Genomic DNA, 27,374 nt, shown 5'->3' on the forward strand with positions numbered 1-27,374 from the left:
TTCAACACTGCCTTGCTCAGTTGATGATTTTAGTTATGTCCCAGAGATACCAAAATCTATTGAACATATTAAGACATGATAAAGAATCCCCAGCTTGAATTCTGCATCGAGGATGCTGGACTACCCTTTTATAATCTCTATTATTTACCATGAATGATTAGCAATAAGGATTTTCCCCTTCTTCCCTCTTCCAGTGCAACAGGGAATGGGAGATGGCAAAGTTCTCTGCCTTCCAATTCTGTGTCTCCCCCCCCTTCAAAAATTTTATTCTCCCACTGCAATCAGAATCTCTAAGATTCTCCTTTTGTTTCCTGATGGTTCATTAGAGAGAAGGTTCATGATTGGGCATGCATACATAGGTTAGGATGAAGTTGTTTCATTCAGAACAAATCCTTCTTGCAAGTTTTCTAATCAGCTGCTGATACAGTCACTGTAGCTGAGATTTTAGTGTTAGACTGACTTGGGAGATCCAGTTATTAGTCCCCAAAGAGCCCCAGTGAAATGCAATGCATAACCTTAGGCCAGTCACTCTCCCAGAATGATCTACCTACCCCACAGAGTTCTTATGAGGATAAAGTGAACAGGAAGTAGTGACTCTAGTGTATCACTTGAGCTCACTGAAGGAACTGAAGGCTATAAAAATATATTAAAATTAAGCATAGTTTGGAATAGTACAGAAAGAATGCATCAAATGACAAAAGGAACCAAAGATGTACTTGCTACACATGTATTCCAAAACATGCTTTTGACATAAAATGTAATTTTTGATCCATCTTTTATCATTTGCTTTTCAAAAAACTAATAAATTCAATGCATGTAAAAATCAACTTAATGCAGTTTATTTGTGGGAGGTTTCTGTGTTGAACTTCTTTATCAATTATTTATAAGGACAGATTGCTTCTGCAGTGTCATGTATCGCCTGGTGGTCATGTTTCCAGTCCTTTACAGTAAATGTTGAGAATACATCACAGCCTCACAAATCACTTGCAAGTCATGAGTTTGAAGTATTCTTAAATTCAGCAATACATCAGATCAGTATTATGACTGTAGCCATCATGACTGACGCTGAACTGTTTACTACTGTTCAACAATTTCGAACCAAAAACTTCTTAGCTGTGAGATCTTTCCCCTGCCCATTTACCTAGTATACCCTAATACAAGACATTAAAAGAAAACCAAAGATTTATAAGTTGCCTTCTAGTGAGGAGCCAAAAGCATAAAGCAATGAAGAAAATACAGTAAAGGACAATAACCAAAGGAAATATATCTGTCATGACCAATGACCAGAATATATGAACAGAATATTCTTCTCTTGCACTTTTAATGGTCTCAGATTTTGCTATTTAAATTTGAATTTATTCTCTCCAGTCATATTTTTATTGTTCAAATGCAAATATTTTATTGTGGTTTTTGTCTGTTACCAGCTGCCCAATTGGAATATAAATACTCAAAACTTAGTAAAGCAAGACACAAATAAAATGCTTAGACCTTGTGCAAAGATTTTGTACTAGTCTAAGCACAAATTTTGAGTAAACTTTGACATTTCCTCCAACTATAAATGCATTTAGCCACAAGCCCATACCCTCCCCACCTGCCACCCCCAAATCAGTCTCACTATTTTTTCCAGTTGCAGGTCTGGAAATGAAGTTGGCTACAATCCTGTTTCAAGCTAAGCAAGTAAAAATCAAAAACAATCATTATTGTAATAGCAGTGCAGACATCATAAGGATCTACACAATGGCAGCAACTGATAGCTGGAGGCAGTCAGAACATGAAGCCCAAGCCTAAAAAGTCAGGATTCAACACTGCAACAATACTAATTCAAAATATCATAGCATTTATCTTAGGTATTTTAATAAATGAGTGCTTGACACAATCACTGCATTGTGAAGATGAAGAGCTAAGGCTGAAACAAAGACAAATTGAGATAGGACGTTCTAAGTATTTCTTTCAAACCATCTCTTAAAATATGGCAATAAAATAACTGATTATGCTCCACATAATATTTTAGATCTTTATTGTTGACTTGGTAATTTCATTATAATCCCAAAAAACTGCAACGTTGAAATATAGGAGATTACTAAAGAACTACTCATTGCACAGGTGAGGCAGAAAGGATTCTATAGAGGCTTTGCTACATTTTAAAAAAAAGAACAAGAGTGCTGAGCTACAATTGCTGCGAAAGGGAATTCGTCTATCAACATGCAACAATGTTGATAACATCTTTACTTACAAAATGTCAATTAAAAAGCACTCAAAGTAAAATAAAACAGTTATGTTGGTGATACAGATATCCTCAAAACTATGCCTGCAAAAGAAATACTACATTACATAAGACAACAGAACACCAGTAAAAAAATAATTCCGTTCAATTAAAAAAAAAATTCACTATATATAGAACTCAAAATATTCTCTGAAATTTGCACATATTTGTAATTTAGTAAATCACATGCTAAATCAGTATAATGTTTTCCTCATAGACATTTGTCCATGACAAAAAGTACCTTCTTAAAAGAAAGAGGTTAATTGCATACATACTTATTACATAATATTTAATTTTGAGCATATATTTTTGTACATAAATAATTTTCAGTGTAGCCAACTAATGAAAGCCCATCTTTCCAATCAACATTTTGCAAGAAGCTGAAATATTAGCTCTGAGAAATCATTCATTTCACTCACCCTAGAGAACTAGAACAGCAAAAATAAACATAAAATCAGAAGTAGATCAAAGTACTTAATTAAATGTAAAAATTCAGAATGTTCTGGGATTTGTCGTATTGTGAGACATTTTTAGCCTTCTCCATCAGAGGGTTCTGATGCTACAATAAACTACAACTCCCAGAATTCCACAGCAATGACCCATGGCAATTAAAATGGTGTCAAACTGGATTATTTCTGAAACACGGAGGCAGCCCAAATAAACTGCTTCTTTGTGGTCTCCAATCTGATCAGACCAAGTGTCCTTAACTGAATTTACAATACAACAGCTTTTTCATAGAATAAACTGAATATCTGCTATATAGTTCCAGCACACTTTTAAGTGAGGCCATGGCAAATACTAATATAAGTACTGTATATGAAGTATTCTTAACTAATTTACTGCATTTAAGCATAGACATCACAATTAACCTGAGACTCAGCATGAATTCATGAGCAATACAACCTTGCTTTCAGTCCAGGTCATATCTTTTGCTAAAATAATTGTCCAAACAGCTTAATGGACTTCTGATCTAGGACCTGCCAGGAATAGTCAAATATGAGCAAACAGAAAAGGCCAAAACCAGATACTGTGAAAAAATCACTGCTACTGTTGTAAAGTAGAAGAACGTTTGTTTGATAACTCAAAGCCTCATACAATGCATATGGATCAGATAAATATATTAGTTAGCATGGACTTGAAACAGAAGAAGCTAGATAAAATGCTCTCTGTACTCTTTTCAAATTAGCAGCCCTATCTATGGCTACTAATCTCTAGCTACCGTATATTAAATGTTAGACTAACACTATACAACTGAAAAATCTGTATTTGCAGTATACAGCTGATATGAATTCTAGTTTCACGTTCCTTATTATAAAGCTAACAATTTATGATTCTAAACAGATTAGAGGCAAATTATCAAGCTATATTATATGCTATGTCCCAAAATGTATGGTATGCATACGTATATCTCTCATTATCCAAAAGATGTACTTCACAGATTAGTTTACAAACTTCATAAGTAGTCCTAACCTACAAAAGAAATATTTACAAAACAATTTCAGAATGAAGTTATAAAACATTTAAGAATACAACCGGTCCTATTTTTGAGATACACTGAGATTTTAAGCAATGAAATTATGCCTTATTTTCTTCCATTTAATTATTGTGATTAAATCCCCAAACCTCATGGCAAGAGGAGTCTGAAGAAAAGTGATGTGGAGGTTCAGCGATGCCAGTGATACCACTTCTGCATAAAAAGTGCTCATAAATACAATTAATAAAATTGTACATATTCCCACATACACACAGAAATTCTCTCACACAGTAGTTTTATATATCAGTGAATAGTATAAGAGCACTTAACACAGCAACACTAAAAATACAAGCTAGCTAGCAAGCCAGCTATGCAGGCCTAGATCATTAGGAGCTGTAATAGCACAAGAATGTTTAAAGATTATGTTTGCATAAAATTCAACAGGCACAAGGAGTAATATCGATTTAGGAAATTCATCATATATAATGTGGTCTCAGGTCATCGATAGCAGCAGGCTTATATATTTCACTCCATGCTGTATTTTCCGGAACCAAACTGCACACAATGTGTCACAGAAAACGGGGGAGGTATTGAAGAAGAAGCTCACTTTTTCACTTCAAACCTGCATTGAACCAGATTAAAGCTTATATATTATTTTAGCTGCAAATCCAACTACAAAAATATTAGCACCTAAAAAGCAGAAGGGAACAAAAAGTGTAGAAAAAGACAGAGAACATAAAATAGAACCCATCAGACAGAGTTAATAGTTCTACAGAAAATCAAGTTACTAATTTGCAACTTTCTGGATAAAATTTCAGCATGGCAACCTTCAGTTTATAGCTCTCAGCAGAAAGAGTATTCTAGAGTATTGCTAGAGAGGTTAAGAAAAACAAAAAGGGCTTTTGGGGGTATGTCCCCAGCAAAAGGAAGAAGGAAACGGTAGGGCCACTGAGTGCTGAAGATGGCAAAATGCTAAGAGAAGACAGAGAAAAGGCAGAATTACTTAACACCTTCTTTGCCTCAGTCTTTTCAGAAAAGGAAAAGGGTGCTCAACCTGAGGATAATGGAGCAGAGGACAGAAAGGGTTCCTTTCAGTACAGAATAAGTAAAGAGACAGTACAGGAATACCTGGTTAATCTAAATGAATATAAATCTCTAGGACCTGATGAACTACATCCAAGAGTATTAAAACAGCTGACTAATGTAATATCGGAGCCATTGACAATGATCTTTGAGAACTCCTGGAGAACAGGAGAAGTCCCAGCAGACTGGAGGAGGGCAAATGTTGTCCCCATCTTCAAAAAGGGAAAAAAGAGGATCCCAACAATTATCATCCAGTTAGTCTGACATCAGTACCAGGAAAGATTCTGGAGCAGATTATTAAACAGAGAGTCTGTACATCTAGATGGCAATTCCATAATCACAAAAAGTCAACATGGGTTTCAGAGAAAGACGTCATGCCAGACAAATCTAATCTCTTTTTTTGATAAAATTACCAGCTTCTTAAATGAAGGGAACGCTGTGGATTAGACAGGGTTTCCCATGACATTTTTGCCAACAAGCTTGTAAACTGTGGGCTAGACAACGTAATGTACAACATGGATTTGTAATTGGGTGACTGGCTGAAACCAAAGAGTGCTCAACTATGGCTCCTTTTCATCCTAGAGAAGTGACCACTGGGGTCCCACAGGGCTCTGTCCTTGGCCCAGTGCTGTTCAACATCTTTATCAATGACTTGGATGACAGAATTGGGGGCATACTTATCGAATTTTCAGATGACACCAAATTAGGAGTAGCTAACACTCCAGAGGACAGGATCAAGATTCAAAATGACCTTGATAGATTGGAAAGCTGGGCCAAGTGTAACAAAATGAATTTCAACACGGAGAAATGTAAGGTACTGCACTTAGGGTGGAAAAATGAAATGAACAGATACAGGATGGGAGCTGAAGGAGACTATGTGTGAAAGGGATCTGGGAGTCCAAATAGACCACAAATTGAAGGTGAGTCAACAGTGCAATGTGGCAGCTAACAAGGCCAATGTGATTTTAGGATGCATCAATAGAAGTATAGTGTCTAGGTCAAGGGAAGTAATAGTCCCACTCTACTCTGCTTTGGTCAGGCCCCACCTGGAATACTGCGTCCAGTTCTGGGCACCACAATTTAAAAAAGATGTTGAAAAACTGGAGCGTCTCCAAAGGAGGGCAACTGAAATGGTGAAGGGTCTGGAAACCATGCCCTATGAGGAACGACTTAGGGAGCTGGGAATGTTTAGCCTGGAGAAGAGAAGGTTAAGAGGTGATATGATAGCCCTGTTTAAATACTTGAAGGGATGTCATATTGAGGACGGAGCAAGCTTGTTTTCTGCTGCTCCAGAGACTAGGACCCGGAGCAATGGATGCAAGCTCCAGTAAAAGAGATTCCACCACAACATTTGGAGGAACTTCTTGACAGTAAGGGCTGTTTGACATTGGAACAAACTCCCTCGGAGTGTAGTGGAGTCTCCTTCTTTGGAGGTCTTTAAACAGAGGCTGGATGGACATCTATCGGGAATGCTTTGATTTAGATTTCCTGCACGGCAGGGGTTGGACTGGATGGCCCTTGCGGCCTTTTCCAATTCTATGATTCACCCCAATGTTATGTATCATCCTCTCTCTTCATCTTAGGCACAGTCATTTTCCAAACCATTAAACAGTTGTGAAGAAAACCTCTTACACTGCAGCATCCCTTAAAGAGATGCTTCATTTTCAGAGGCCTGTGCAAAAATATTATCCATAGATCCATAACACCCACTATAAAAAGCTACATTACAATTGCTTTTCATATCATCTGTAGAATCTGGGGGAAGAACCCAGGACCTTGTCTATACAAAGCATGAACTGTACTATTAATTTAATAATAATAATAATTTGTTTTATTTTTATACCGCTATTCCAAAGATCATATCGGTGAACAGCAAGTAAGCTAATTAGCAAGTAAGCAATTTTGCCCCCAACAGTCTGGGTACTCATTTTAGTGACCTCGGAAGGATGCAAGCCTGAGTCGAGCTTGGGCCCTTTTGCTGGTCTTGAACTCGCAACCTTGTGGTTTTGAGTGAATGGCTGCAGTACAGGCATTTAACCGCTGCGCCACCAGGGCTCCTACTGAACTACAGTACCTCTCTTTTACAGTGAAAGTAGATGTATATTCTGCACAAGTAAAAAGAGAAATAACTGTCAGACAATACTATTCTGCACACAGCTTATATCCCATGAAGAAATTGGTCATCTCTAAAACAATTAAGATTTTTCATCTGAATATAGCAGGAATACAATAATGTATAGGCCTGTATAGAACATTCTTATTAGTTCAAAGCAATTTTGGATCAGTAATTCACTTCATGGACTTAGAGAGTGTTGAAATAATTATTTCTTAAATATAATTCTTACATAATCAAGACACTTCCAAGCAAAAATCAAGCACCAATATGGTCCCCATTTTTAGGTTAAGGCTGAAATAAAGTAAAAATATATTCAGATATGATTGGTCTCATTAAAAATGTACCAATAAATAACTCCAATGGAACCACAGGTTAAGTCTTCCAACCACTACGTACTAGAATTATTAAGAACTACTACCAAACTCTTATTGCAAGATTGCAACATTACATATCCCACCCTGAGGTACAAGTGTGCAGCAAGTGCTTTTTCCTTGGAGTAGATTCTGGAATGTTCTCTGGGTTAAAGAATTTATAAAAGCAATTTGTAAGAAAAACTGCTTATGAGAGGGTAGGGTGGGAACAGTATGATAGCACTATCTAGTAATGGACCATTATCCAAATCTCAAACTGCTTTTTAAATAAGCTGTAAGAGGCTGTTAGTTGAGAAATGCTATGTACAGTTTGCAAGCACACCTCTACTCTGAACCCTAAGTATTAGAGTTAAAATGTTCAAACCAGTTAAAGAAGAGCTTTTCCACCAGTTAAAACTACATTAGAATATGAAAATGGCAACCTACATATCAACTGGGTTCCAGGAGGCTGTTTTTGTGTTTAAATTTTCTAATGTAGTAGTATTCAAAGAGCTTCTATTAAAATCTTTAGGCTTCTTCTGACGTAAAATTAAATGTATTACTATACTGAGGCATCAGCACTGCAGAAATAATCCAGTTGGACGAAACTTGAACTGCCATGGCCCAATGCTATGGAATTATGGTGTTGCAACAAACTACACTTACCACAATTCCATAGCATTGAGCCATGGCAGTTAGCACAGTGTCAAACTGGATTACTTCTGCATTGCCAATGCAACCCATATATTTCCAAAATAAGTACAAGAATATAAAAATTAAATTGCAATGTAAAACCAGTTAATGCTACAGTTGTGTTAGAAGGGGGCAAATCATAGTACACTTACCATGTATATCATCCTTTAAAACCAAATCATGAAACATTAAATTATATAGTGACTTATTTTGATAGCTTAAGGAGAAAAATATGAACAGTTACCGAGAAACATAGAGAAAATGGTTATATTTTTATTTTGCAATAAAAATATACACTATAATTCAGTGGTGAAACATTTAAGATGAGCCTATCTTGAAATCTGATAAAATGATACAAACTGGGTAACATAAACTACAGATTTTAGACATAATTGTGATTTAGACATTTTTAGATTGTGGCATGGACAAAATAAAATTGACAAATATGTGAAAGGATTATTTGGGCAAAAGTTACACCAGTATTGCAAGTAATTGTAAATAAGGGAATATCTTCCCATTCACCCAAACCTACTACCCTCAAACAACTTGGAAATACCAAGCACGAAAAGGGCTCTCTGCATAATGTTGACATAGACCATAAATGTACATGAAACATTACCCTTTTTTATGTTTTTGTAATACTTTAAGTGGTTAGATACTGAGAAAACTATTAGCTAAAATATGTAATATCACAAGGTTATAAAGTGAGAAAATTATCAGCTAAATTACTACATACTGTGATTAGAAAACTATGGCATCAAATAATTAAGAATTTGTGATTAAAAAAATATGAAAGTACATTTTCACATAAAACTGATTATACAATGTAAGTTTCATATCAGTATTAAGAAAAGCAGCCACAAAGTAACTGCAGCAGCAAGTTAGCCTCAGATAATTACAATTGCTGCTACATGTCTAATTCAATTACATATCTCACATCAGATTTTGAAAGTTTTCTTTCTCAAATATAATTTTTGGGGTAAGATGGCAAAAATGACTTTGATTTTTTCTTTTTTATTATTTATGACTGAAACAGTATATTCTGGAAACCATTCAGATTTCAAACCGAAAATAGTTAAAATTCTTTAGCTCAGTTATAAGACAGAATAAGAGAATCGTACATGGGTGCATATTCCGCAGTGCAAAGTACAGTTTCAAGATTACTGTAATAAATCCACATTGAACACAGATAGTTTTATGTAACTTCAAGATAATACAAATTAACATGCCTACCTTATATAAATAGATACTATCCACTAGGTTTTGGGTGGGTTAAAAAAAATTAAGTCCCACCTACTATCATCCTTATTCTACACTATCTTCTTCATGATATATAAAACAAGAAAAATACTTACAATAATGATTATTTGGGGGGAGAACTGCACACATGTTCATAGATGACTTGAATGTGTGGTAGTCACTACAGATAAACACTGAACAGTTTTGACACCACCCCATATGGTTTTCAGCAGATGAAGTTAATACATTCTGATACAGTCAATAAGTGCTTCAAAAGCATGCATGAATCATGTCTAAGTTAGACTTTTCAAATTTCTTCAAGTGTTACCAAGACAAAATAAGATATAACATTTTATAAATACATTTTAAAACTTCCTAGTGGAGATCTAAGAAGTTTCACAGAGGTTAGAAGCACAAGTGAACTGCATGAGTAGTATAAATACAAGCCTACCTTCTATAAACCACACATATCCTGCTACAGTTGGCAGCAATCATCAGGGACAATGACAAAAGTACCAAAGGTGCAACACTAGCATAGATAGGCAATCAAATGGTGGAACACTGTTATGAATGCCACAGGCACAGTGGGAAATAAGAGGCAGGATACCGTTAGCAAATGGACAAAAAAGATTCACAACAATGAGCTGTGTGAACACTGAAAATTCTGGCTATTTTCTTGCAGCAAACCTCCTCACAGAATAAGTCTACCTCTATAGACGCAGAAGAGCAGAACAGAAGGAAAATTGTTCTTGAAGCATACTGTACAGAGCACTCCTAGCGGTCCATGCTGTTGAAATAGCAAAATAGAGAACCTAGGGGGATGAAACAGAGAACTGGAAGCTGCTTTTTTCCTCCAATTATTAAAATGATTCCACTGGGAAATTTGAAACAGAAATTCAAACCAGTTTAAAAAACAAAACCTCTTTCATACATATTATTTTCTCTTTCAACATTCTGAGAGATTTTACAATAAGGAGTGTCTTAGCGTTCCCTTGATTAATAAATTCATTTTGTGAGATTACATAAGAATATAGCATTAGGCAATTATAATTTTTCAGTACTGTAGACATGGCCCCAAAATATAGGAGATTCTAGAATTGTTTCTTATCTTTTTGTACAATAAAGAAAGAAGGCCATTTGCAAGTCCATAACTAATGTTTGCTATAATAATGATGGGTTCACTTTCAACGCCATTCCTCAACAGACAAAAACTGTATTGCAGCTTCCAGTTCCATCTTGAATACTTAATATATCTGTTGCTATCATTAGAACATGTCATAGTTAAATTTAACAGTACAATTTTACATCCTGCCTCGTAAACAGAATGCCAGGTGAAATGTCCTTCTACTGACACAATGTCTCTCCGTATGTACTCTCAGGTTTCTTTGACATCACCTGCTACACATTATTATTATTATTTTAAAAAAACTGTAGGGATACATGGGTGGAACTGCACATATCTGAATGTTAAGAATGTGTTAATGCACTGGCATATGAATCTTTCAGCACATTTTAAGAATATAAAATATACAAATATACAAACTAGCTGCACCAAGTTTCCTGACAATTTTCCTTCATAACTTAAAATATTTGGATGCTTTACATCTCTATTTCACTGTGAATGGAGTCCAGAGACAACACCCACCTCCTACAGCTAATGTCAAGACTAAGAGAAGATTATGGTTATATTTCTTTATTTCAAGCACAAATACAGCCTGCAAAAACATAAAGATCCTCTTATACTGTAGCTAGACGTTAAGGATAAATTTAAGAAATGACTGCATTGATATACCTGAATCTATAAGAAAAGCTATTTTGTTACCTTTTACTAAATGCTTTCTTCATTTTTTTTCATATTTTTTGTCTCTGGTAATACCTTTTAAAACAGCTCATATCTACGTGAAAGACAAAGGAAAACTACCGGAGCATAATCTGATAGTACAGTGCGCCTGTGTCATACGCGGGCGCACTATACGCAGCTTTCAGCATATGCTGAAAGCTGCATGGAATCGCAAGGGGCGGCACGTGCGTGCCTCCACAACGCCGTGCTGCCACATGCACAAGCCCCATTCATTTGAATGGGGATTGAGCATGCGCAGTATTTGGCTTACGCGAGGGGTATTGTTTCTGCTAGTGGAAGAAGGAAGGGAAAATCCTCCCTCACTCCCTCCTGAAGACCCAACATGCACACTAAAATTCTACGTGAAAGGGCTGGCAAACTCTCTCTCACCATGGAGGGCTACAGGAACAGGGGAAGAAGTCTGTAGAGCTGAACCTAGTCTTGTTTTCAGCTAAGTATTTTGGTGATGTGATGATGTATCTATCATGCTACTATCTATCAATTCTACGTAGGAAGAATGCCTTAAAATGAGTTATTATTAAGCATTTTTCCACTGTTACTAGTATAATGGGGGGAAACAAGAAAAATTATTCATTAAAGTTTCTTGTGTTAACTTCTCATTCTATCACACTTTCCTCATATAATAAAATGTCATTCCAAGGCAGAACAAAAACAGTTCAGTAACTGCATCTCTGGTATATAGAAATTTGATACAAAACAAGATACGGGTACAGAATACAGCTGATTACATATGCTTTTCTTGAAGTCTTTCTCAGCTCTAATGATTTTAAAGACAGGAGCACTGGTATCTCCCTTCTATTAATAATACACAAAATCTGTCATTCATTGTGTTAAATAGACACAAATATGAAAAGTTGAAACATTTAGGTAAGGCATTTATCATTATTAAACATGAGGCGATTATCCATGTTATAGAAAATTATGAAAATATTTTTTTCTGATTTCAGGGATAACTTGTAAAGAAATAAAAACTGTAATGGAGAAAAAGAATGTGTTGAAATACTTCATATTGTTAGAATCAAGAAATGACCCAGTTTCCATTTTAGGCAAACAGACTTCTACTTACGTTGTCCATGAAGTTTGGTTTAAATCCTCCTTCCTGCTGTCTCCTCAATTCCTCTTGTTCTCTCTGGCGCAACATTTCTTCTTCACGTCGCCTGTGTTCTTCTTCATGTCTAAATGTTATATAGGACTAAATGTTATATACAGAATATACCTTCCTAAAATACTTCCTATACATGTATCCAATAAAACAGCTTTCCAAATCTTCCTTAATGAGTCAGAAAAGTATGGAAAATGAGACATTCACTAAGAGTCAGTGTGAATTTCTACTATAGCCAATAGCTGTATATTCATAGCAGGTTATCTTCCAACTCTATTTTGCCTTTACATCTCCCAATCACATTATTTTGAGGTCTGGAGACAATGCCCTGCCATTTCAAAATAATCTTCTTTGCTGGGAATAATGGAATTAAGCTGAAACAGGAAGTGACCACAAGTGATACATTTTATATGCAACATTGGACTAGTATTATGTTTTTAAAATGTTGAGTTTCAAAATGTCCTAATTCACACATCTACAAATGGCTTCCCTCCACATAATCTATAGAAAAATACCTCAGTTGTATTTGCTTCCGTTTCTGTAGTTCTTGATTTCTAAGTTCTTCTAAACGTCTCAGTTCTTCCTGACGCCTCATAAGGTCTGTAAAAAAAGTAGCAGCTAGCAATTGCCATTTTAACAGACATGGTTGCATATGAGCAGTAATCAATACAGTATGAGCACACAATGCCTTGCAGACACACCCTTGACTTTTCAGCATTTTGTTGTATTACAACTGGGACCTGAAATGGATTTAATTGTCGTTGTCATCAATTAATGTATACAAGACATTCAAAACTGAATTTCACTAAACAAAAACTAGGTGGCAGTTGTCTGATGCATAAGTATTCACCCTCTTCGTTTTGACACACCTCAACAAAGTATTGCTGAACCTTACTGTCTTCATGTCAAGTATGGAATTGATTGGAGTGCACCAGTGTATTGTATCAGTGCCTCACAGTCTCTGATTACAGAAGTCTATTTCTGCAAGGCCTCAGAAGAGCATATCTAAACAATCAACATCATGAAACAGTGATCAAAGATATGCTAGGATCAAACTGTGCAAAAGAATCAGTGCTAGGTTGCAAAAAAAAAAAATATTCCAAGTTATGAACATCTACCAGAGCACTGTAAAATCCATTATTACAAAACAAAATGAAGTGTTGTTCAATTAGAACTCTGCTTAGATGAGTCTATCCACCAAAAGTCAGGGCTAAACAGATAGCCGTAAAGGGGGTACCTTAACCCTGCCCCTTTCAGTGTCAGATTAGGGCTGTAGCCCCAATCCAGCATTTTTCTGGTGCAAAAAGCAGCAAAATGCCACTCCTTTTTTGCACCAGAAAAAAAGGCACCCTTTTGCCACCTTGGCTCTGCTCCGATCCTGTGGCATGTGGCATCTAATTGCTGCACAACAAACCAACCAAAGTCCCCACAAACCAAAAAAAACCAAGATATAAAACTAAAACAAAACAAACCGAAGGGTTCTAACAAAAAATGTAAATAGCCAGGATAAACAGAAGAATAACTGAACCCTGGAGCAAAAAAACCAATATTTTTTCTAAAAGGGTATAAATATCCCACTGAGAAGTCTGCAAATGCAAAAAGTGAATATATAATGATATTAAAAATTTCAGAATTCAAAGCCAGAGTAACTAAACCCTGGAAGAAAAAAGCCAGTAAAATACCAAAAATGGGTACAAACAAACCCCTTTAAAATTATGCTACTTTTGAATTGAGTGCAGTCACATTGTATGAACTGAGGAGGTGATATATTAGTTATATTCTGAATGTTGGCAGGCCACTGAGGAAGACGATAGTTGAAACGCGAGTTTTTAATACTACAGCAGTTTATTTTCTGCATTTGCTACAATTGCTGCCAAAGATGTTTTGACTATGCACTAATTCAGAGGGGTGGATAAACAGTGAGCCCTTAGTATCTGTTTGTGTTTGGTTCCAGGACCCCTGTGGATACCAAGATCAGTGGATGTTCAAAACCCATAAAATACAATGGCATTAAAAAATAGTGTCCCTTATATAAAACTGCAAAATCAAGATTTGCTATTTGGAAGTTATATATTGTTTTTAATATTTTCAAGCCATGGATGGCTGAATCTATGCATACGGAGAGCTGACTGTACAACCAACAAATGCCTTGTTTCTGTTTACTTAATTTTTGTGCCACAGTAACTATATTTTGCATGTCACATGTCTTGTGAACTTCAAGCAGTAAGAACGCCAACTACTTCCACTTCAATTCCAGGTTGTAACACAATGAAGTGTAGAAAAGTCAAATGGGATAAATACTTCTGAAAAACCCAATAAATACCAGAAAGTACAAAGTGTGATCATTCACTGTTTAAGAATTGCAGTTCTATAACCACTATTACCTATAATTAATACCACTGACTACCAAAGTACTTAATGTCCCAATCATGGTATAAAACTTTTGCTACCTTCAGCTTTTTTAGCAAAAGGGAAACGTAATAATCATAACAATTAGACACAATAGTTTTCTAGCACTAAAGTGCTTACAAATGTCAGAACAAAACTTTCAGTCTTTGTAACTTGTCATTTGTGGGTAATGGAATAAAATACAATCAGATTTCTTGGTAAAAATAATGTGTAACATGAAAGCATATAGTGCTAATTCCTACATTGATACTTTTCCTCTTTTAAACTTCCCTATGCTGTTCTTTCAAATAAAAGATAAGACATAAACTTAGAAATTGTATAATTAACAAGAATCAGCTACCGGTCAGAATCTGACCATGGAATATTTCCCTATAGGTCGATCTGGCTTGAGAGAATTCTACTTGTGGCATACAATTCTGGAATATGGAAAATAAAATTTGTGGATATTTTCTATATTTCCTACCACACCAGTTCTTCAGATAACATCAAATACTTCTCCAGCCTATGCAATAAAAATCAGTTGATGGCCTATTCATAATACCTTGTCTCATCAGCATTAATTGATGCTCATGTCGAGCTGCTTCCATTTCAGCCTCTAGTTTCTCCTTAGCCTCTCTAATGTTTCTATCAACTTGTTCTCGCTGTTGCTTTTCCATTTCATCAAGAGCCTTCCATCGTGAAGCATACTCAAATTCAAATGTTCCAGGTTGGGCAAAACGCGGAGGTTGTTCTCTCTCTCTACAATGAGGGTACAGAATACATTTCACATGTATCCAAATGTCAAACAAATTTCTGAACAATTTCAGCCTTTTTTGTAATTCCTCTATAAAAGAACTATTTGTTTCACAGCTGACTTGTGGCCAAGAAAGATCTAGAAGCATAAATGCTGTATGCTTAGATACTGACCTGCTCCAATCATGTATGAAGAAAAAATAGTTTGACTAATTTTTTAAAAAAGCATTTTCTGTGAGACACTGAAAATTTTCCACTGTTGATGTCTTACTACCCTGAAGGATGTATTCCTAATCTTTTGTTCCTCAGGTAGGAACAGTCCTCAGATGAGCAAGCAGCGAAGAAGCAGTGAAAAGCAATGGTCATTACCACCTTCCATCTCTCTTTGCATGGCAGAAACTGACCCCCACTGAACCTGATTCACATCACTATCTTTCATAAGAATGCATGGAGCAGGCGGAGAAGCTAACATGGTTTTACTGAGGGGGAGGGGGGTGATTGTGTGACCAAAATCCTCCCAGATCTAGGTTTCTTGTACAGCTTTTACTCCAGCCAGATTTTTTTCCGTGGTATAAAAGGATATAGCAGAAATCCTCATAATGGTATAAAGATAATAAGCTTTATAATGATAATGGTATAGAGATGCTTGGGTGCATTTTGTTTACCTAAATCTACTAACATTCCCTTTCTTTGTGATAAACAAACAAAACCTGAGCCACGGAAATCCTTGCCCTACTTTGTAATGCAATACTCTGCCAATCCATTTTAAACAAAAGATCTTAAGTCTATAATATTTAACAAAAGTTGTTCTTACTGGCATTAACACTTATGCTTTAAAAAAAACCCTATGGAATAATGGAATTTTGTAAAAATATACCCAACTGTAAGTAGATCTCATATAAGTCGAAGGAAGGTGTTGATGCCAAAATTATGGAATCTGGCATGACCTGTCAATAAGTCATGGGTAAAACTTTGGGTCTCAGCATGGTTCCACTTTACCACTCATCCACCTGTGCTCATTTGTCTGCAGTGAGCCCACTTACCTCCTCACACAAGATGAAGAGGAAAGATAGAGCCAGCTGCAAACAACTGAGAGCAGACAGATGGGTGGTGAAGCCAGGCAAAAAATGAGAAACCATGGCTTGAGAGACAGCTCATTTCTTATTTTTTGCATGTCTTGATCAGCAGTGACGTCACAAACCTTGGGGAAATAAGTGGGATGGCCCCACCTTGTTCACTGGTCTGGCCACAGCTCAGTCAGATTTTGTAACATCTATCAGCGGCAGCAGCAACAGTTGGCTCACCTGCCTCTCCTCCCCACTCACAACCTTACCCACTCTCTCACTTGCCTGGCCAACCACATAAGGTGGCCAAGGAATAGCTGGGCAAAGAGACAGCAGGAAACAGTCCCTTTCCCTCCACAGCCAGGCTCTGTCCTTGGAAGAAAACTAGATGGCAGAGCTTTAAGGGATGAGTGTTCACCCTTCTGCCACATCCTCCACAGCCCAACCCTCTCCCTGGGTGAAAGCAGGGTGGCAAAGGAGCTTTGAGTGTGAGCATTTGCCCCTCCTCCTCCTCTGCAGCCCGGCTCTCTCCTCAGAGAAAGCTGAGTGGCAAAGGAGCCTGAAGTGGCAAGCGTTTAAAGCCAGGCAGGTAAAAACGGGCTACTGCGGGGTGCAGCTCTTTCTGCTGTGGCCTGGAAACCACAAACAGTCACTGCTGCCATTTTTTGTAGCAGCATCACCGTGTTGACTCATGTATACATTGACCCAAATAATCTGGGTCAATTTTTGGGCATAAAATTTTCAATTTATACACAAGTAGAGTGGAACCCTCCCCTTCCTTGGGGGACCCCCCCCCCACGTAAGGTGAATTCTACCTATGCTCAAGCCCCATTATACTGAATGGGGCTTGTGTGCATGGCGGTGCAACACGTGCAGAAGCCACACATGCCATTTCAACTATTAGTGTACAGCTTCTGCATAAACCAGAGGCAGCGTATGGTGCACCCGCGTAAGGAGCGGGTGCGCTGTATATGCAGTAATGGTAATAAATTGAGTGGTAAAAATGAAAATATGGGTGACTTAACCACCGTGCTCTATAACTGAGATACTGTTTGAGACATAAAAATCATATGGTAAATCAAAAGACTGAAAAATTAGTAAATTGAATCTTATGAAATCAAACAGACAAAGAAAATTTGTATAACTATGTTTTAAATGTTTATACTAATGTTGAAGTAATAACCGTACATACTGGTATGTAACTGTTGTTTTTGTAATTCATTTTTTGTTTTGCTCTGCTTTTGTTTTTAACAGGAATCTGAAATTATAAAAGATAATGAAAAAATATATACTTCTTATTTCATTACTTGAATACCTGTCATTGTTTTCCAATATTTTATCATAAAAACTAAGACTTACTTATGATACTGTTGTGTTTTTTGCATTAATTTCTCAGGCAGTCCATCTTCATCATCAAATTGCTCCATAGGTTCTACAATAACAGGTCGAGGAGTCCTAAAGAAAAGCACAATCCACGCACACATACACTATTAAATATTAAACCAGAATTCTGTAAAAGAAGGTACAGTACAGTACAGGTGTTTATATCAGTACACTCAACAAATGTGCAGTTCCAAGGTTATGATTTTGAAATATTATTATATATGCTGGTTTAACCCTGTCTACAGCACATGACTAAAAAAGATATATTAATTCCATATCACAAAACTGTAAATAGAAAGATGGATAAAAGTTATCTAGCTCACAATCCACTCTAAATTACGGTCCATCCTTATCCTAAGAATGTATGTAAGAGTTGAGGTAGGATTTAGCTGGAAACCCATTGTATGCATGAGTTAGACAAGACAGGAGAAGGCCATATCTGCCCATATCTGAGCAAGGTAATAGTTGCAATATCTTATATAAAAAGTTGCCACCTTGCTCACAACTATTTTATTCCAGTGATTATTGTTTTTCAAATACAGTTGGCCCTTCCCTTACGCGGGGATCCATTCCGGACCCCGCCACGTAAGGGAAAAACGCGTAAACTGAAGCCCCAGTAGAAAGCCCCATTGCTTCTTCTGGGGTGCAGGAGAAGTCTTATGCTGGAAGCTGTGTATGGCGCGCCAGCGTATGACGCGGCGGCACTGTACACAGACTGGAGTCAAAAGCAGAGTGCCACTTTGGACAGAGTGCCACTTTGACTTTCTGAGATGCTCAGAGAAAGGACAAGATACATGTAGTTTTAAAAAAACTTCTCACACATGCTCTTGAAGAACACAATGGTGATGGACATAAAGGACTACAAATTAAATAACGACTGCAAAGCAAGATGGACCACTTTCTCGTAACAACCTGCAAAATAAAGATTCAACATTTCATTGAAACCATCGGCATTTTTAAGCAGGTAAAGGAGAAATGTGGACTAGGTACCAAGATTGGGTTGATTTTCCAAAACAGTTTTATGCAATTATAGATAGACTGGATTAAGTAGTAGAACAGCAACTCTTATATACATTTGTATATAACAGCAATGAATATAACAGGGGAAAAACAGAACTTACGTTGTTAGCAAGAATGCTCCATCACTGCATCTTTCCAGAGCTTTACGTGCTGGAGGTTTTGCAGCAAATTCTACGAAGCCTTTCCCTGTTGCCCTACCACGATCATCCACAACAACCACCGCTCTTTCCACAGGGCCAAATTGAGAGAAAGCTTGTTCCAGAAGCTCATTGGAAACAACCGGTGAAAGATTTTTTACTGTTAAAGCAGCTCCATGGGTAGCAAATCGAATTCGAAGTGGTCTGCTCTTCAAAATAGTTCCATCAAGTTCTGCCTTCGCTATTTCAGCCAGAGTCCTAGATTCCTTTTGAGGAGAACATATTTATATAGAATATTTTAGAAATCTTTCAGTGTACTTAAAGGTTTCGAGTCCAGTCTATGTAAACAGAACCTATAATCAAGCTTCAGCTATTCTATTTGCCACAGCATTCTAGCAATTTTATTAGTTTATCAATTAATCACCCCAATTCTGCAGCTACAAAGGTGGCAGAATGTGAGTGTAGAATGGAAATGACCATCATCTCACCATGTCTCAATTCAGGAGGATGGCAGAGGGTTGTATGACAACTGGGAAGCCTTGGTAACATGGGGTCAAACCTGCAACACTTGCATGAGTCCCTCCTGCTTCAAAGCACAGATTTGACACTAGCTGCCGGGAAGCACTCAGCTGTCTTCAATTGCAATGCCCAAACCACATGGTCCTAAACCACCACTAAAACAAAGGACCTTCAGAAAAGAGATACCCAACGTTGAACTTCATCATCCTAAAATAAATCTAGAGTTGCTTGGGGACTCTTGGGGAGGTCACTCTGAAATACTGCGATCCTATGCTTGTAACATAATAGCCATTACCAACCAAGTGTATATTTCTGTTTCAAAAACTATTTGAAAATTTCTTTAATAAAAATAAATACATTTAAGATAGTGGTGCACAAATCAACTCCTCTCCAACCTGGCTCTTTTGAAAATATGGCAACTATGATTTGGCCCATGAACAACGGCAAACCCATTACTCCAACATTAATCTAAGCACGCATTCCCCAGAGGATTTAGATTTTCTCCTAACAAAGAATGAAGCAAATATTTAGCAGAATATTCATAAATCCTGTGCTAATGCTATTTAATTCTGCTTCAGATCTAGCTCTAAGAAGCCAGTGTTGAGGGGGAAAGAAAATCTGCTTTAGCACATACCTTTTCCTCAGTATGAATCCTTACTAGAATAAGTAAGGATCATAACACCCCCCTCTTTTTTTTTACAGAGGTTCAATTCAAATATCATGTCATATCATAGCTAAAGATACAAACCAAGATTTGTCACACCATCCAAACTGACAACTTGTGATTTGAAAGTGACTAGCTAATCATGATCAGAAGCCAATATTTTCTGTGTTTTACCAAAACATATGAATTAGCACATCTACTTTCTACCACTTTTATTGATAGAGACTGACACATAATACACACAGGAATGTTCTGCTAAAAGAAAGGGAAAGCACATAAATAGCTCTTATTGACTGTTTCTTAAACATGCCCGCCTTGGCTGTCTACAGGAGACTTTCCAGAGAATTTCACAGTACAAAATTAAAACAAAAGTAGTGATAATAATTAACGTACATATGCAAACAAAATAAATATCAATGGCTTGAAGGACCAGCATTGAGTTCTTTTAATGCATAGCATAACTGTTTCAATGTTTAATTGTTTTTTAAATTTTATATTTATACATTTTAATGCTTTCCGGCGCGGAAAGGGGCAGCAACAGGCTGGCCCAAAAGGGTGGTCTGTAAACCACCAATGATAGCAACCAATTGTAGCATCTACAATTGTGGTGTCACAACCAATGGTACTAGTAGCCTCCAACGATATGCTACAAGAAATAAGTGTTCCACCAGAAAGCATAAGCAGCAGTTGATCACAAACAGATGGAGAAAGACATGAGTATCATCAACCACATGTGTTCAAGAAGGACCCACTATCTTAGCATCAACCTGTGCGCCAATCTTCCATGCTTTCTGTTGTTACAAGAGGAAAAAAGGATATAGAAACACTCTTGCATCATGAGATACAGTAACCTGGCCACAGACAGAACACTGAAATAGATGAAAGATCCATGGAAGCTAGAAGAGGAATAGTAGTTTACTTCTATTTTAATGCTCACTGTTTGTATGTTTTAACTGCATTATTCTTCTAAATTGTGAGCCACTGTGAATCCTAATTTGTGGGGAGTGGGTATTATACCCTTTTAAGACAGTCCAGCATATCTTTTTGAAAAAAGATCCACACAACATGGCAAAATTGTCTCCTACACTTTCAGGAAGCAAAACATAAAATAAATAAATAAAATGAAGTGTTTTTACAATGAGGGGCAGACAGACCTCCAAGGTTCCCAGGAGGATGATTAATGCAGTCTGCAACACTGTGCAGTTTCCATTCCGACTCTAATTAAACAGGCAAGGTAATGAACTTTAGGTGCAGAGATGACAGAGTAATTGAATGTAAAGCATATTCAATTTTGCAAGCCCATCTAAATGTCCCAGGACCCATTCTCAAATTTGGGCATGGGACCTGTGAGTATCATAGCCCTTCCCTGTCCATATGAAACATTCTATGTTCCAGCTGCATTCTTGAAAAGCTTCCATCCCATCTGTGGCTCCAGCCTGTATTATGGCTCCACAGATGTTATCCTTTGTTGCACTGTAGTGTGGGGACATCCCAGGCATTACTGTACTATGCTATTTGTTTGCATAGGACTGCATTTCTATTTCGTAGATATAGAGGATCTAGGACACAGTCTGTGGCAAAGCTTCCTGCTTGACAAAGAGCAGAACTCTCTTTCATGGAATGTCAGAAGACATTCTCCCATTTGAAAACACTTTCTATTTCAAGAGCTATCCAGAGCTAGCATGATGCAGTGGTTTGAGCACTGGACTAGGAATCTGGAGACCAGGGTTCTAATACTAACTTGGCCATAGAAGCCAACTGGGTGACCCTGGGCAAGTCACACTCTTTCAGCCTCAGAGGATCGCAATGGCAAACCCCCTCTGAAGAAATCTGCCAAGAAAAAAAGAAAACTCCATGACAATTTTAAGGCAACCCTAAGTCAGAAATAACTTGAAAGCACACAACAAAACCAGTTTAAATGATATAGGACAATAAAAATAAAGGTAAGGAGTTTGGTCCTTGCTAATCAACAATAAACATCTGGACAGCAAACTGAGCATACACAAACATCACCTGGTCCCAGTCTTCCAAAGTATGATGAGATGTACTGTATTACTATGTAAACAATAGTTATATTTGCATTCATAACTATTGTTTACAGACAATTATGTAGATCTGGCTTTTGTTTTATGGTAACTCTAACAAATGGTTTCTCTAATTCTGCAGAACATAAAGGAATAAATCATAGTAGAAAGAGACTTATATGCTACAACTGGTTTCTTGTCCACAAGAAATAACTGACTATGAACAGTAAATTACACAGAACATATGCTGGACAAAAAAGTAAATGGCAATCAACCAAGGGGGATTTTTAATTTGCACATCCATCTCAGCTGAAGATCTCATTTTATCCAGCTTTTTTGCTATCTAGGGAATGGGGCGAGAAGAGTGAAGTACTGTGGAGTCCAATGATGCTCTGAGGCAGCTGGAGCAAAGAAATAGGCAGCATTCAAACATATTTTAAAATCCAGATTAACCATCCCTAGAAGATGGAAATAAAATCTTGTAAATTTTTACTGTATCTCCAAGACTACTATCTTTAAGAAAAAGAGATGAGGTTAAAGTGAGAATTCTCAAACACACTGCAATTTTTCTGAAGAAAATCTCTCTCAAATGAATCAAACTGAAATAACACTAAGAAAAGCCAATAGTTATCTGTATTGCCCATCAGGAAACAATAAACTCCACTGCTCTCCATAATGATTACATGTACTCTCACAGCCTAAACAAAGAACAGTCAATAGCTTTGCTTTCTGAGAAACACAGGCCTATAATACAGAGAATACTAAGACAATTCTAGAAATACAGAAACACCACACTGTGTCTCCACTTTTGCGTTCTGAAACAACCCACACACACAGCTGTTGTTGCAAGTGATTATATTAGTTAACAGCAGAACCAATCTGCTAGACAGCCGAAATAAAAGGTGCCAAGACAATGTGAAGAATGCAAACAGACAACAGCACAGAACACTTTGGAAGGCAAACAGGAATTTAAACAAAACCATTCAGGAAATCTGCCATACTTATGGATAATATTCTTTCAGTAATGGAGCTAAATGCATTTCTGTTGGGGACCAAAGCCTAAATCCAACTGCCAGTCCTAACTAGAGCAGGCCAGCTGAATCAAGCCATATACTTTAGTATGGATGATTCACAATTGATTCAATGCAGCTACTTTAGCTGGTACTTCTATTGTGTGCCTTCAAGTCATTCCTGACTGGGATGGAGAAGTCTGGTGTGTTTTGCAGGTTGGGTTTCTTTAAAAAATACCATGCTGCTTTAAGAACATTTTAACAAAAAAGCAGCCCAGATGTTATAAATGAATGCAGTACCATTCATTCACTGTTCTAGTGTTTAACATGAATTAATTAACATCGAAATATAACCCCAAAGGCAAGGCACCACAAAATACAGAACTTTCATGAAAAAATGTAGGACATTACCAAATAAAAGCTAAAGACACTCATATAAATACAGCGGGCCCTTGGTATCTGCTGGGATTTGGTTCCAGGATGCCCCATGAATACCAAAATCTGTGGATGTTCACGTTCTATTATATACAATGAGGTATTATGATTATTGCTGCAGTGGGCCCTTGGTATCCACTGGAGTTTGATTCCATGGATGCTCAAGTCCCATTAAAGACAATGGCATATTGTAATAGTGTTCTTTATATAAAATGGCAAGGTTTGCTTTTGGGAATTTATATATTTTAAAAATATTTTTAAGCCGTGGATGGTTGAACCCATGGATCAAGAATATACATGGATATGGAGAGGTGACTGTATAAATTCATTCTTCTTAGTCAGGTGCAAAATGGAGGACATTTTGGACTTTGTCCTGGACAGATGGCTGAAATGTAGAAAGATGACGTCTGGTCACCCTGCTTAAAAGGCACTGTCTAACCTTGGAAGCTAGAGCAGGGTCAGCTCCGGTTAGTATTCCAGGTGCTATAGGTGCTATTTCAGAGGAAGGAACTGGGGGGAAAAGACCCGTGAGTGAGTATTCCCCACCCCAGAAAAACCCTTTGAAATTCATGGGGTCACTGTAAGTTGACAGGCGACTTAAAAACTTGTGCGCGCACACACACACACACACAAAATGCAGTTTTAAAAAAGCCAGGCAAGGTGCATGTTGGTCTGTGTAATAAAAAAAGGAGATGAGTTCCAGCATTTTTTAAAAATGCCACACAATGCAAAAAGGGCAGGTATTGCAACACAGGGAGAAAACCTCTGGTATGGGAATGGGGTGTGTGTGTGTGTATAGACGGAGGTCTGCTGCAGAATCCCACAGGAAGGGAGGGCAAGGAAGGCTCTCCCTGGCCTCCAGCAGCGATAGGAGGAGAAAAGGGGGGAGAAGCAGGTGGGGTACACCTTATTTATTTGTTTTGAGTATTTATACCTGCTTTTTAGCCGCAAAGGCTCTCACCTTTGTAACGTCTCACAGACATTAATTTTACAGTTCCCTCCCTTTCCAAGACATGTCCTCCATTTTCAACCTCCTGTCCAGGAGGAATTCCAACGCATCCTCTGTTTTGAGCAGGAGTAAGAAACATGGATTCACGTTTCCATGAGTGTGTTTTTAGCTTTTCTTTAGTCATGTCCCTCTACTTTTCCCTCTAAGCTTTTTGTGGTGCCTGGTCCTCCTTGGTGGTGGGGAAGAAGAGGAAGGAGGAGGACTTCTGGCCAGCCCTGCCTGAGGCATCTCCGGCTCACAATCTAAAGACAGAGAGAGACCTGACACAAAAGAAGAAGGAAACAGGACCAAGTACAGCAGATATACTGCTGGTTTGTCTTCCCTTCCTTGCATTCATTCATTCATTCATTCATTCCGGTGCCTTTCTTGGAAAAGAGTAAAGGGAAATTGTTTATTGTACTGGATTTGTACCTCATCTTTCTCCCAGAAGGGACCCAAGGCAGCTCACAAATAAAAACATCTTTGGCCATTTTTAGTGGAGTCAGATAATGATGATAATAGTATTTATTTATTTATAATGGCATCTTTGTTCCATTTTCCAATAATTCTCCTTCAAGTCTTGGGATCTGGTAAATTTTTCTGGGTTTCCCCCCCTTTTTTGGGGGGAAGGCAAGATAAAACACAGAATTAAAAAGTAAAAGACCTGATACTTGAACTACAGTTATGTAACATATTTTTAATGCCAATGTATGCAGGTAACAATATTAATAAAAAATTAAGGGCGATGATGATGCTAAATGCCTGGGACGCTTCCCTGGACAGCATTCTTTATTTAAGATGATAATAATAACTTTATTGAACATTTTAAAACGCCACAGAAAACCTTTAAAGAAACACGGCCACACAATATCTAAACTTAGAATGAGACGCTTTCCCAGAGAGACAGAGAGGGCTGGGCAGACAGCCTTCCTCGGCCTTTAACTCCCACTTTGAAGCCCTCCATCTGCTCATCCTCCCCTGGGTCTTTCAGCTTCCTTCTCCCTTCCCTCCTCGCTCTGCTCGCTTAAGCCACTGACCGCCAAGCCCTTGCAAATGAAGGCTCCCTCCCGCCCTGCTTCCCCTCGTGACTCACCAGCCGGATGAAGCCGAAGCCCCTGTCCCTGTTGATGAAGACCTCGCTGGGCTCCCCGTAGCGCTCGAAGAGGCGCTTGAAGTCCTCCTCGGTGATGTCGGTGGGGAGGTTGCCCACGAAGAGGCGGCAGCGCTGCGTGTAGCTCTTCTCGCCGGGCTTCAGGAAGCTCTTGATGTCCACCGTGAACCCTCCGCCCCCGGCGCCCTGCTCCTCCTCCTCCTTCCCCAGCGCCAGCGAGGCCGCCGCGCCTTCGTTCTCCCCCGCCGCCGCCGACGAGGACGACGACGACGGAGGCGGCAATGGCGGTGGCTCCAGCCCCCGCAGCGCCTTCATGCTCCCGCCGCCCACCATGCTCATCGGCGGCGCAGAGGCCGGGGAGCTGTTCTCGATCCGCACTTGCTTCAGGTTCCTGTTGGCCGACATGGCTCCGGTTCCTCGGCCGCGTCTGGCGTCGCCTCAGAGCAGAAGGAAGGAAGGAGGCGGAGGGAACCGGACCTAAAATGGCGGACAAGGCTCTCGTCCGCTGGCGGCGACGTCCTAAGCCCCGCCCTCCAACCGCCTCGGGTTCTCTCATACGCATGCGCCGAAAAGCCCCGCCCTCTTACCTCGCTTTTTAATTCTTTAACACGCATAAGCCAGAGAAGCCCCGCCCTCTCATTGCTTTTTAGTTTCGTAATACGCATGCGCCTAAAAGCCCCGCCCTTCCCCGTCTCTTTTGGTTCCCTAATACGCATGAGCCGAGAAGCCCCACCCTTTTACAGTGCTTTTTGGTTCCGTAATGCGCATGCGCCGAAAAGCCCCGCCCTTTCCCCCCACTGCGTTGTTTCTGTAATGCGCATAGATCGGAGAAGCCTCCCCTCCACTTTGGTTCTGTAATACGCATGCGCATATGTTTGAAATGTTACCGATCAACGGAATCCTGGAGACGTTAGGGTCCCAGGCCAGCGCGCCTGCGCATTAGAGCCCCTCTTGGAATGTGGGAGAAAGAAAGTGGAGGAGCCTGTTTTGAGAGAGAGCCAGATCTGGAGAAGAGGGTTCGAATCCCACACTTGGCCCCATAAAGGGCAAAAGTGGCACTCTCTCAGCCTCAGATGGCAATGGCTAAACACCCTTAAAGTAATACTACTAATATTTATTTCTATCCTGCCTCTCCAATAAGATCAAGGTGGCTTATGTCAATAAAACCGTATACACAATAAAACAACCTCACAATCCCCCTCTTCCTTAAAATAAATAAACCACAAATTGCAATAGAGCAAACTAATAAACACAATTTACATCATTACATCAAAGTAAACAACGTCTGGCTTCTTGTTGTTGCTAGCTGCCCTCCAGTCAGTTCTGACTCATGGCGACCCTGGGGTTGAGGCGTCTCCAAGAATCTACCTTCCGCTGCCTTGCCCAGGTCCTGAAATAATAATGATGATGATAAATTTTATTTATATCCTGCCTCTCCAGAAGGATCGAGGTGGATTACAACAGTAAAAATACTTCAGTAATATATATCAGATAATACATACATAAACATTTCATAATTCCCTTAACCCTTACTATAAAACTAAAAGAACAAGATCATAAAATACAGATTAAAATTTCCCACAAGCCTATCCCTCTGGTTTGTGGTCCTCCTCTCTTTCTTCTACCCTCTACCTTTCCTAGCATTATTGTTTTTTCTCACGATCCATGCCTTCTCATTATGTGGACAAAGTAGGACA

At 38.4% G+C, this 27,374-nt stretch overlaps 1 protein-coding gene across 12 annotated transcripts in view; it reads right to left on the bottom strand.

The window, feature by feature from the left end:
* The window catches only part of PSPC1 (paraspeckle component 1), a 73,163-nt gene extending 46,962 nt beyond the window's left edge, over positions 1–26,201 (bottom strand). For all 12 annotated transcript variants that reach the window (XR_006102846.1, XR_006102843.1, XR_006102842.1 and 9 more), the window contains exons 1-6: positions 25,660–26,201; positions 18,891–19,192; positions 17,746–17,841; positions 15,132–15,328; positions 12,697–12,781; positions 12,146–12,254 (exon numbers count right to left, since the gene is read on the bottom strand). Coding sequence is in view for 2 of the 12 variants with exons in the window: in XM_042457255.1 (XP_042313189.1) it covers positions 12,146–12,254; positions 12,697–12,781; positions 15,132–15,328; positions 17,746–17,841; positions 18,891–19,192; positions 25,660–26,082 (1,212 nt within the window). In the remaining 10 variants the exon portion in view is untranslated. The remainder of the gene's footprint in view (positions 1–12,145; positions 12,255–12,696; positions 12,782–15,131; positions 15,329–17,745; positions 17,842–18,890; positions 19,193–25,659) is intronic.
* Between the last annotated feature and the right edge of the window lie 1,173 nt (positions 26,202–27,374).

Source organism: Sceloporus undulatus, chromosome 3 (assembly GCF_019175285.1).
Source record: "Sceloporus undulatus isolate JIND9_A2432 ecotype Alabama chromosome 3, SceUnd_v1.1, whole genome shotgun sequence".
Classification (NCBI taxonomy): Eukaryota; Metazoa; Chordata; class Lepidosauria; order Squamata; family Phrynosomatidae; genus Sceloporus; species Sceloporus undulatus.